At 42.3% G+C, this 13,022-nt stretch overlaps 1 protein-coding gene across 1 annotated transcript in view; it reads right to left on the bottom strand.

Annotated features, from left to right (window-relative positions):
• The window catches only part of Plcl2 (phospholipase C like 2), a 192,686-nt gene that overhangs the window by 179,504 nt on the left and 160 nt on the right, over positions 1–13,022 (bottom strand). Inside the window, exon 2 of the mRNA XM_075980960.1 lies at positions 12,100–12,669. Coding sequence (XP_075837075.1) covers positions 12,100–12,435 — 336 coding nt within the window. The 5' untranslated portion in view covers positions 12,436–12,669. The remainder of the gene's footprint in view (positions 1–12,099; positions 12,670–13,022) is intronic.

Genomic DNA, 13,022 nt, shown 5'->3' with positions numbered 1-13,022 from the left:
CAATATTTGTTCCTTTCCGGCATACAAATAATTTGTGCACTCCTAGCTTCTAATACTCTTTCTAAGAAGTAAATGTTTCTGAGGCAGATTCTAATTAAATCTTTTTAATTTTAAGTGAACCGACACATGAAAAATGATACAAGACCCTCAAAGGTTAATGGGTGGAGGCATATCAGGACCTAGATATTCACATAATTCCTTCCATAACAATTTAGATACAAAATTTTAAAGTTATACCCAATTCTTGCTACAGGGAATCATTCATTTTATTTTAATAGCAGCATACTAATAGACTTCCATCACCATAGTAACACACCTGGGATAGTTCATATGAGAGCTCATTTGCTTAGTTTTGAAGCTGGGGCTTCTAGCAGTATACTGGATGAGACCTGAGGGGAGTATCTAACTGAACAGGTTATCTTCATGTCTGGGAAGCAAATAAAGGTGAGGCTTCAGTCCCATAAGTCCACAAGGCCCCACCCCCTCAATATTTCATCACTTCCAACACTGCCATCCTGGGGACGAAGACTTCAGTGCCTTTTGGAAACACACATATACTACAGCAAGCAGAGAATCAGAGCTGATCACATCTCTTTGAAAGACAAGCTATAATTTAAGCTTGTCAACTTATTTTTTAAAAAAAAATAAATAAATTCCCTCTCATTCAAACTGATTCAATGGGTACAAATGAAAATGGGGGTTGGGGAAACGGCTCAGCTAGTAAGTGCTTGTCTCACAACCATAAAGGCCTGGATTTGGATCTCCAGCACCCCCATAAAAAGTTGGGCCCAGTGGCATGTATCTGTAACCCCTAGTGAGACAGGTAGGTCCGTACATCTTGCTGACAAGCCAGTCTAACTGAAATGGCACACTACAAGTTGAGGAAAGGACTCGGTCTCAACAATCCGCGTGCCTGAGGAAGATACCCTATCAACCTCGATCCGCCCATCCAAGCCACACTCACACATGCGCGCACACACACATATACACCACATAGAAACACAACCCCAAAACAATTAAAAGAGAAGAAAGGAGAATGGATGAGGGTCCATTTTGTGAAATTGACTACACAGCAGGAGACAACAGGGTGAGAAAAGGTTTGACTCTGTGCAGCAAGGTGCTGGGGGTGATGTGCTCAAGAGGGTGCTGAGGGAAAACCTGGGCTCAAGAGATCAACCTAAAACTCACCAGCGAATCCACAATTAACTGTAGCTACGCCTGTGGGAAAGTTGTCACAAATGAGCCAGAACTAGGAGGAGGCCTAGTGAACTGTTCAGATTGCATGAAGTGTGTGCCCTGATGATCTTTACCAGTGGAAGACAAAGGAGGAGTAGCTCAAAGAGGAGACAGAGAAATAAGTCACAGATTCCTCTCAAGATACAGCCACAAATGGGGCAAGAAAAAGGCAGGTGGTAGTTGAGGAAGGGGCTGAAGATGGTGTGGAAATACCCCATATTGTTTTTGTTTTTTAAGAACCTGAATGCAGTATCCAGCAAACTACTAGTGACAACTGAAGGAGCAAGGGGAACTTTCCATGACAAAAAATGAAATTAAGGAATTTATGACCATCCATCCCGCTCTGTAGAAGATATCAGAAGAAACACTTAGGTCTAAAGAAAATTTTAGACATACCCAAGAAGACAAAAGGAACAAATAAATAACTCTAGAACACTCAAACAAAAGAGATCTAATAAAAGATCACAAAAACAACAAAATGACAGGAATTAATGCATAACATTCCATGGTAACTCTTAATAATTTCTACTTCCTAATGGGAGGAACAGGTCAGAAAACAGGATTCAGTTGTTTCATGGTTTGTTTGTTTGTTTTTGTTTTTGTTTTTTGCTGACTCCAAAAAACACACCCCATGACCAAGATATACACCACCTTATGGCAAATTTTGGGGGAAAGGTATTCCAAGCAAAGAAACCAAGAAATAAGCAGAGATGGCTATTCTAATATCTGACCAAATCAATTTCAAGCCACTACAAAAGGCAAAAGGAGATAGATAGGCAAAAGATAAGGAGGGACAATTTATCCTCATTAAAGGGAAATCAAACAACAGGATATTAAAATTCTAGACATACATGCATCAAACACAGGAGTAACCAATCTCACATGCGCATGCATACACACACACACACACAAATTAGACTTAAAGCCATATATTAACACCAACACAGTGATAGTGATAATTTCAATACTGACACTCACTAATAAGCAGGTAATCTGGAAAGAAACTAAATAGAAAACGAATTAAATGGCATCATAAATCAAATGGATCTAACAGGTATGCATTTACAGAACATTCCACCCAAACACTAAAGAACACATGTTCTCAGTAAACTGTGGGACCACACTTTAGGATACAAAGTGAGCTTCAATAAATAGAGGAACATTAAAACTATATTCCACACCTATTTGACCACCATGCAATAAAGATGGCGAGCAACAAAAAAAGAAAAGAGAGAAAGTACACAGGTTCTGGAAGCTGAAGAAGATACTACTAAACTGAAATTGGGTGAAGAAGCAATCAAGATGAAGATTTTAAAATTCCTAGAATTTTAACGAAAAGGAAAAGACAAAGTAGAAACAGCCTTTGTCAAAATTCAACAACCACTCATGATAAAAGTCTCGGGGAGAGAAGAGGTATATTGGGATATTAGGTCTGAACATAATAAAGATGTATACAGGAAGCACACAGCCTACACAGAAAACCAAACAACAAAATCTAGAGGTCCTTCAAACTCAGCCTTCTCATCAGTTACTTCTCTTCCTGGGAACCTGCCCAAGAAAGGTGTGTGCTTCTGTGCTAGATTCCCGCACAGAATGTGGAAAATAAACCCTGTCCAAATAGAATAAATAAGACTAATGACAACCTAAGTGCACACACTGAGAGGTCAGAGTACACACCACATAACTGCGTTTACAGTACTGCTTTATAACTAATAGAATACATTTGTGGATACCCCAGGAGCTTGTGCTCACTCATCACGACACCAGAATGAAGGCACCACAGTACCACCAATCTGTCCCTTCCAATCACGATGCAACCTTCTCTGAGTTACCAGCATTTCCTACAAGTAAGGTATGTCATTTGAACACAAGGTGAAAAGAGGAAAGGAAATGGAGACTTGTCTCAGCAAAGGCTGAACGGTCAGGCATCACTATCGGACCACTTCTCGGAAACATGACTGCTCTGAGAAGGCTTTCTCCAAGACCCAGAATGCAACATGTAGACAAACCCACAAAACCAGTCACTTGATTTATCAAAAAAGGCAATGCAATACGTGAATAAAAGACCCCATTTTCAAATAAGTGGTGCTGAGGGAATCATTTGCATGTAAATATATAAAACATATTTAATATAAATATGTATTTCTAGTTAATATAAATGCGTGGTATAAATTTTTATTTAATATTAGTGCATACAAATGATATGAATAATATAAAATATGTATATATTCCACACAGAATATGAAAAGTAAAGCAAAGATTACAAGTTAATTAATGAAAATCTTCATGGTCAAAAAAAGAGATTTCTTTAAAAGAGGACACAAAAACCATAACCATAACTGAAAATGTTAATAAATTTGATTTCACAAAAATTAGAAATTGTTTTCCATTACAAGAAAGCCTCTCACGCCAGTGAAGAGACAGCCATACCCAGGAGAAGACATTTACACGTCTATATCTCACAAAAGACACATGCAGAAAACATAAAGTTACGCAAATCAATTTTTAAAAAATTCAGACAGGCAAGGGAGTCAAACTGGCCTTAAAAAAAAAAAAACAAAGACAACATCCAAATGATCAAGAAACATGAAAAAGTTCTCAGTATCACACAACCATAAAACCACAGTAATGTTCCATTAATCACATAGCCATGAAAATAACTACAAAAAAACCCACTGATAATACAAATTATGTATATTTGGAGCAATTTGAAGTATTCAACCTGTTTAGTATTTAAAACATTTTAACTAGCTAGGAAAATTGCTTGGCAGTATCTACTACAGCAAACACAATTATGTGCTATGAGAAGAGATTAGTATTTTTAATAAATAAAAAATTATTTATGGGACCATACATAAGTAATGAAAGCCTTAAAACAAGGCTTTCTATACAAGAAATGTATAGATTTCTTGTAACCAACTATTAAATGCCTCAAAAATAAGTATATCCTTCATGCTATTATTTCATTAACCCGGAACTGAGAGACCGGAACGATTCTGCTGGCAGCTGGAATGAATGGCTCAACAGGCAGGAGGGTGGAGACACCTAAACAACTCATTAATACTTTTCAAGAATAAACATTAAAATATAAAATAACTCGAAAGATCATAAGAACCATGACTACAGGAGAAGAGGTTTGGAAAGAGAAGAAACATCAAAGGAAGCAGGGGACCACAGGGGGACAGTCATAAAGCTCGACTCTAACGGCGGCTGCAAACAGGCCTCTTTGTCCCTCTGTGGCCACAATAATTGGTAAAAAGCAACTAAAGCTTCATAAGCAATATTCATAAAAAATGTGCAACCATTTCCTGGCCATTTTCAATCAGAGGGCAGAAACCTGCTACCCATCTCGTCCTCTAAAGAGACAGACTAGACTCCCGCCAGCTCACTCTTCTGCACTGTCTTTATAAACAGAGTCTATGCATACATGCGTAGAGTGTGTATGCAGGCAGATATCTACAGCACAAAAAGATCCACAAAATTGCTATCTGTAAGACCACATTTTGTTCTATTAATAACCACATAGTGCAATATTACAGAACAAATTTTCCAATTCTGTTATACTGGTATGCAAATAAATTAATTCAACCATAGCCAGGACCTAAATATACTTACTAACCAGTATGGCCTCGTATAACTCTAGTGACAGAATTTTATGTGATCACTTTCCACTCTGAAAATATCATGAGTCTTCACTACTGATGTGTTTTAAATCCAGCTGCTTAGTTCTGGGGATATTAACACCTGCAGCTTTCAACTCAGTATATTTAGCACACTACAAGATGCCCAAATACTGACTTCACAGTCAAGGAAAATGCTTTGCAGATCAGGCAGAACTTAGGGCATTGCAGCCAGGACTGCAGCTCTAAAATCAGTTAGGCACATGTGGTTTCTTCTAACATTAAGGAGCCAGAATGGCTTGGGCAAATAAGAGTTAAATGAGTAGGTATAATTTTTTTTAAAAAATCTATATTTCAGAAGTTAGAGTAGAAAAAAAATGGTGAATCAGAAAACAAAACAAAAAAAAAAAGCCCACATGGACTTTCAAAGACAGACAAATTTGGTCTGAATGCTGACTTTGCCCATGTAAACTCTCAATCCTTGTGGAAAGGTTCCTTGCCTGTAAAGAGGATGATGTCCCATTGCAAGTTCTGGGGAGAGAGGTGTGAAATGGTGACCATGGAACATCTGTTTCTCTTTACCTAATCCATCCACAGCAATAAAGGACTGGATTTCTAGCATCAGATGACAAAATAAACTGAGAGAACAGAGATTCCCATTTCAACACTGCATATCAGAACCTCACACTACTTCTTTATTATTAATTCCACAGCATTCCCAATAAATCAATAAATGTCTTTGACATTCCAATATCAATGAATAAAAGTTTAAGTAATTTAACTCCTTAAAAAAAAAAACAAAAGCTGAGCAGAAACTATGTAAGTTGCTTTTAAAAACCCAAATACCAGGAAAGAGATTAAGAGCTTTAACAGACAGTAACACTTTCTGGATATGCTATTTAAACTCTTAGACCAAAACATAAAAATTCAAAGGTCCATTCTTAATTCAGGAACATAAAAGGGACAGATTATTCGGCCTCATCAGAACAATTCTGAAAGGAATGAAATTTCTGGACTCAACTTTATATGAAAGTTTTTTCTTATGATTATTTTCAAATAATTTTTTTAAAATTAAGTGCATGGAAAAAATTTCTTTTTGAAGAACACAGCACATGAAATGGTATGTTCCAATGAGAATCACTTGGAGTTAAATCTAATAATCTCTTCAAAAAACTGTTGAGTTGTCATTCATCAAAACTTATTAACTCACATTTGATGCGCGCACACACACATGCACACACACTTAAATACACACTTTCCATAAGACATTGAACTTTTTCATAAAGTCAGGGAGTAAATAAGACACAGGTACCTATGAGGTAGAGAGAAGCGGAGCAGTATGAAAATACAGGTGAAGCTGGAACTAGAAGGCAGAAAAATAAAGCAAAACACTTCATACTAACTGAGAAGCAGTCAAACAAACAACGTCCTAGGAGTGACAGAGGAGAACATACTCCAAGCAGAGAAAGGCTAGGCTTTGATAAAAGGTCATCCCCACAGCTCCAAACTGAGATACTTCTGGAGTGAATGGAGACACTATTAAATATTTGCAGCAACAAAAAAATAAAAACCCAGACTTTCCCAAACCAGTCAAGACAAAGGAAAATGCCATGCAGCTGTAGCCACTTACACATGCTCAACTGTGCTAAAACACAGGATTCTGAAAAGCGTCTAAATAGTTCACTCTCCAAAGCATCAACAGCACAGACCTAGAAAGTTTCTCGGCGCTTTTTTGTTACTGCCTTCCAACACAGGCACGGTACCAATGAACTCCAATTCCAATGACCCGGAAGGAGCCAGCTCATTACAGAACAACCTTCAGCGAGAAATGGGAGAGGAAAAACATCCTAGATGGTGCTCAGGGAGTTCCGACTGCCTGCCATACACTGAGCACACCTCCTCTCACTGCGTCTCCACAGTGCTGGGAGAGGGTCTTTATCCTCCTCATCTTAGATATGGGCACACAAGGCCACACAGAAAGCATGCGGGGGAGTCAGATGATTTGCTATCCTCTCATTTAACTCCAATGCTCTGCCTTATGAATAATCCAAACAAGTACCACACAGCCAGGGTGCAGCCAAGTTGAGAGGGTTCCTAGAATACATTTTACCTAATAAACCCTGCCATGGTCAAGTACTACAGGCCAGAGAACCCTGCTCTGATGTTGTGGAGTACAAAGGTGTCAAGTGTCTACCAACAGCCTGAATTCACCTGACTGTCAGGTCAATGCAACTAACTATACGCTTTGTGAACCCCAATGTTTCAGAGTTATTCTGACATAAGGGGGGAAAGGGGTGTGGCTATATTTCTCCAGGGTCTCTGGCATACTCATATGCCAAATATAACCTTTCTGATTCATTATTATCAGCAGAAAAAAGCACTGGTTGAGTGGCTTACATGGTTTCTATATATAATACTTTCAGCCATTCATGTGTCCTTCTGGTGGAAATACTTGCATCCCACAAATAAAAACAAAAAGGAGCTGAACTAACACAGAGGTCTAGCAGTTGAGTAGGCAATACCATCCAAAACTTAAGATTTAAGGGATTTGGGGACCAATACATACATCTAAAAAGAAACTACAAATGTTCATTTTATGTTTGCATTATGGCTACAAATAGTATTGCTGTATCTATCAAAAATTCAAAATTTGATAACTTAAGCCTTAAAAGCAAACAATATAAGTTAAACCCCTTATAGAACACCCAGCGCTACAGAAGGAAGTAAACTGATTTGGGAAGAGAATATTCTAAGAAAACATAAATAATCAACTAATTAAACAATTTCCCACCGATTGACTTTACGGATTTGATTTAAAATGCAAATCATATAAAAGATTGAAAGAAGGAAACGCAAAGGGTGAGCAAGAGACTGCACTGCGTATAAATGGTGTGCTCTGGTTCCTCTGGACAGTCGGTCCTGCCCTGATCCCAACAGTTATTGGGTCTACACGCATTAGTGCAGAGTAGAGTGCAGAGCCGCTGACCAGCCCCAAGATTTTCTGATCTAAAGGCTCCATCTGGATCTGCCTATCTATTCAGACAATTCACTTTGTGATCCAGTTTCTACGTGCCTAGCAAGCAGTTGCCTTTGTTTCTCCTTGTGTGAAAAAGAGAAAGAAAAGCAAGAGACTAAAGTTAAATACAGACATTAAGTTCTAATTCAGAAAAAGGAAAAAAAGTTACTGAGCCCTGAACTTTACCAGTGCAGAACTGACCAATGTCAGTCTCTGCCTGTAAAGAGCTCAATTAACTAAACCATGCCCCAGTATAATGCTCAGATATGTGTTTATTATTTTGCTTGAATATGAAAAACAGAGTTCTTTAAAAGTCTGATGTTCTTCCTGCTTGGGAGCTCAGCATCAAGACAGAAGAATATATGCTTCTATAAAGACTGCAAGACAATTTCTTCTACTCAACATATACAATTCTATATTAAGAAAAACAAAGTCAGTGTGAAGCTGGCCAAGTAGTTAGGACAGGTGATGAGACAGCTGCCTGGCTGTGTTATCTATCAACTACTTCTCCAGCAGAGACAGGGTCCTCTCCCCTCCAACAGCCTGTACATTTACCCTGTACCAGCAAACCTCCCTTACTTACACAAAAAGTATAAATGAGTAGAGTGATCTAAAGAAAATGAAACATGGCCACAGTAAAGAGACATACTGCATGCAGCTCCAGCACAAGACACAGAGCTAGCCTCTCTGAACTCTACCTCCTCCACCCTCTGTGGGTGACATGGGACCACGTCAGAGTCAGGGAAGACCACCACACTTTTCACATGTCCTGTCACAGTGAGAGTTCAGTAAGCAGCGGTTACTGTTACTTCATCTGAACACCAAGTAATGCAATAGCTGCACACCCTCAGTATGGAAAAGGCCCTGCATCGGTAGCTGCCACACTCGAAGAATGTGGAGAAGGGAGGATGACAAAGAGATGTGGGGGGAGAGATGAAGAGAGTTGGCCAAAGGCTCTGCAGGTTGACTCTGGTAATGACTAGGAGACTCCATCCATTGCTACAGCTCATAAAACTGATACCAAGTGCAACTGCAAACACAGAACCCTTGCGAGTGTGAAGTATTTTATTAGTTCTGATGAAAACAAACCACCAAAATTAATACAGTCATACTCATACATTTATTTCTAAAATAAACCTAAGGCCCCAAATATTTCATATTTTAATTAATGAATAAACTATGTATGTAAAAATAAGTGGCCATCTGAAAAATTAACCAAACTATCTATTTAAAAATAAAGTAGATTGTATTGAGTACTGTGCCCAAGTTAACTACAGAAAGAGAAAATGAAAGCAGTGTTGTCATTTACTAGATTACTGAAGATGACAGACACAACTTCGTCCCTAAGAATCCAGCAATGTGACTCTGCAGACTACCTCGGGAACATACTTTTGTTTTCAGTAAGTTACAGAGAGCTATAACTATCTGCCAGTGCTTTCCACAACTTCCGTACCCTCGCGAAGCATCTATAAAATGTTCTATAAGACCTCTCCTGGTTTTATCAAGATTGCTACCATAATTGAGGAGCTCTTTTATTGTAGAGCTGTGTATCTATTTTGGGAGGAAAAAAAACATTTAACAATAATTTCTTGCTCATTGCTATTTATAAAACAGATAAAACACCAAAGAAATTATTTTAAATAAGTAGACTTCTGATCCACTTACCATGTGTTTCTGAACACGCCAATCATGTCAGTGTTCCGCCTTCCTTCCCCTACCACTATCACGTGTGTCCCTCACTCTGACTTAGTGTGACCCTGACCTAACAGGATGTGAAGCCTGAGAAGTAGAAGGCAGAAAAGGAGCACACGGCTGCCAGCAGCCAGCACACGCCACACACGCTAGCCTCTGGCCCTCAGCCACTGCCCTGTGCTGTCTTCAGCACCCAGCTTAGGAAGAACCCATGAAACCAAGCCAACACCTCTATGGCCTTTCCCCATGAGCTCCGCTGGAGCTTACGCGCCTGTGTTATTTCTGAACAAAAGTGAAATACAATTTCTGTACTCCTGTGGCAAAGGCACCTGTGCAGCACTCACTGTTTTGTGGAACTTGATATTAAATTAAGAGGCTTCTTTATTCTTTAAGATATTCTCTTTATGCTATATAATGTGTCTTTAGGAAGCACAACACAAAATCCCTAAAATCTTGATGCTCCAAGACACCAGTTCACAAAGAAACATAACTACTTACCTATCTAGAGTGGCCTTTCTTTCTATACCGTAGGTACAATCAACTTCCAACACTACTTCCATAATTTTCCAGAACGGTTAAGAAAAAAATAAGTTGAAATAAAGACCAGAAAGGGGAATCTGTCAAGTCATCTTACTCGGTACAAGATACTAAGATATGATTGGTAAATCCAAAACCACCTGTTTTAGAAAGCACTTTGAGAAAAAACATGAACTTCCTCCCCATTCCCCTAGCCCTACAGTAAATAACTTGCTGAGCGCCTGCAATGAGCCTGGCGCTGTGTTTTTAGGGCATCATGTTGAATAAAAAGATAACTGGCTCCTTTAAAATGAAGAAAAAGGAAAGCATAACTTTGATACTCAGAATTCAATATAAGTAGCATCGCCATTTCCCAAGCAGTGATTCTGAACAGTGCACCCTTTTCGTTGGGTTTTTACAGCCTTCTGTGGGGAAGCAGTTCCAAGGACTCAACCTCAAGTTCACATCCTTCTGTCTTAGCTTCCACAACAACAAAACCACAACACTGCTCCTAGCCATCAGTGTTCCCTATGAATCTCAACGTGGAGACGAACAAATTCCAGCTTTTCACACGTGAAAACAAGCCCTCAAAACCCTCGGAAGAAAAGGTTGTGAAGATTAAGCAAGTCTCTGAAACCATCACATAAAACTTTATTACTATTACAATGTAAAATCACCACAAATATTTGTTAACCAATAAAAAACAGAAATATCACATAGTTCCGCAAATGGAATCAATAATCATGTATGCTTGAAAACAAACTACATACTAGAAGACATGACACCACTAAAAGCTACCCAGGCAATGAAGATACTACTTCTCTCAGTTTTAAAGTTTGCTGCAGGAAGGTGATGTGGATCCTTAAGACCTTCCACTGTGCCTGCCTCTCTCCCACACAGAGACAGAGCAATCAGATGACAGGGGAACACAGCTTCTCAGCGGCCTCCCAGCAGCAAGCGGTGGGTTCCAGAGACGAAGCATAGGTTCATAACACAGAGTCACGTTCACAGGAGCAGATTTCTGATTTTTGAGTCCCATCAGAGCCACCTCTGCCGCTGTGACTCTCTGAGTTATCAGCGAGAGGGATGTCAGCTGCACTGCTAATGTGCACTGCTCCTCACTGCCCTGTCCTAAAGCCCCCTTCATTTTTCCAAGAGCAACAATCCATAGTTGCTCCAAAATTAAGCAAGTCAAATGGGTCGATCCGGCCCAAGGCTCTTCTCAGCTTATCAACTCTCTTCTCTACGGCATGTCACAAGAAATATTTTTATGTTGCAAACTAAACTGTAATATTTGAAGGAAACCACCAAAAACTCTTAATGTCACTTCTTGAAATTTAAAATTCACAAAACAACTGGTGGTTTTCTAAATAGCACCATGGGAGAGGAGGGGGGAACTTGCTGATCCGGAGGCCTGCCTATGGCAGCTCAGAAGGAATTAAATTGTGCGGGAACTGTAATCCCCCAGAGCTTTTGAGCCTTAAACAGAGGAAATCTGCCTTTCTGTTTCCTTTCTCCACATAATTAAAGGAGGGGGATATAGAGCTTACATTCTCCAATTACGATTGCTTGCTAGGGGCAACTGATTACAATGTAGATTAGAAGAAACCTATTAAATAATATATGTTCATTGTCTGAGGCTTTAAGAAAATATTTTCACATGATCCCTGTCTTTAAAATTCAACAGCGACCTTAGAGGGAGTGTGCCACCAGGCTAAGCTGCTGTTGAAAACCATGTCCCTGCCCAGGCAGGTACAAGGCCCATTTAATTCCAAGTCGATCCGGAGAGGTGACAGCCCCAAGTTGCTCTGGGAACGTCAGAGCACAGCTCTCATGCACTCTCCAGATCACCTCTCGATTCTTCCCCAATGCCAAGGGCTTCCAATCCCAGCTCCAGCACTCCAAACACCCTCGCTTCCCCTTTGCAGCGGGCTCACTCTGCATCGCCTCCTTCCGCCACCGCTTCCCCGGGCGGGCGGGGAAAGCGAGCCCAAGGACGCGCGCGGGTCTCCAACCTACCTTGATGATGCTGCTCCGGCGGGGCAGGCCGCCCGGCTTGCTGTCCCTGGGGACGGGACCGGCCGGGCTAGGGGTCCGCGCAAGCGTCATGCCTCGAGGTCCCCTGGCGGGGCTGGCCCGGGCTTCGTCCCCGGACACGCCGAGGCTGCAGTCTCCGTTGGAAACCCCGCCGCTGTCATAGCGCGCCCGCCCGTGGCCGAGGCGACCTCCCCCGCCGCCGCCGCCGCCGCCTCCGCCTTCTCCGGCTCCGGCTTTCAGGGCGCCCTTGGCGCCGAGGGCCGGGCCCGGGGAGGTGGGCAGGGCCTCGCCTGCGGCGCCCCGGCCACACTCCGCCATGGGCGCCCCACGACCCGCCTGCACAAAGCCGCGTCCCCGCGTCCCCGCGCCGCCTCGGGTCGCCTCGCGGGGCCCCTCCTCCTCGCCGCCTCGCGCCGCCGCCTCGGCCGCTTCTTCCGCTTTTTCTTTTCTTTTTTTTTTTCTTTCTTCCTCTTTCTGATTTAGATGTGACGCGTGTGGCGAGCTGGCCTCATGCACGGAGGGCGTCGTGCCGGCCGAATCACCTCTGGGGTCCTGCCGGGGTCGGGGAGAGACAGAACGGGGAGAGAGTCAGCTCGGGCGGCGGCGCGGCTGCCGGCACCTGGGGAAGGAAAACACGCCCCGGCACACGCGCCGCTGCGGGCGCCAAAAATAACGCGCGCGCGCCGGCGCCCACCGCCGCGCGCCGCGTCCCCTCAGGCCGGGCGTCCGCGCGGGCTCGCAGCGGTGTCCCTCGCGCCCACTCCACGGCGCCCGAAGCGCTGGCGGCACGCGGAGGCGCGTCGGTCGCGCGGGGCTCCCGGGCTCCCGGCTCCGCCCAGGCCCGTCAGTCCCCTCAGGGCTCAGCCGAGGCCCAGGGCGGCTGGCGACGGCCCCGGGGCCCACCG

Source organism: Microtus pennsylvanicus, chromosome 7, assembly GCF_037038515.1.
Source record: "Microtus pennsylvanicus isolate mMicPen1 chromosome 7, mMicPen1.hap1, whole genome shotgun sequence".
Taxonomy (NCBI): domain Eukaryota; kingdom Metazoa; phylum Chordata; class Mammalia; order Rodentia; family Cricetidae; genus Microtus; species Microtus pennsylvanicus.
This window is presented reverse-complemented; position numbering and strand designations above follow the sequence as displayed.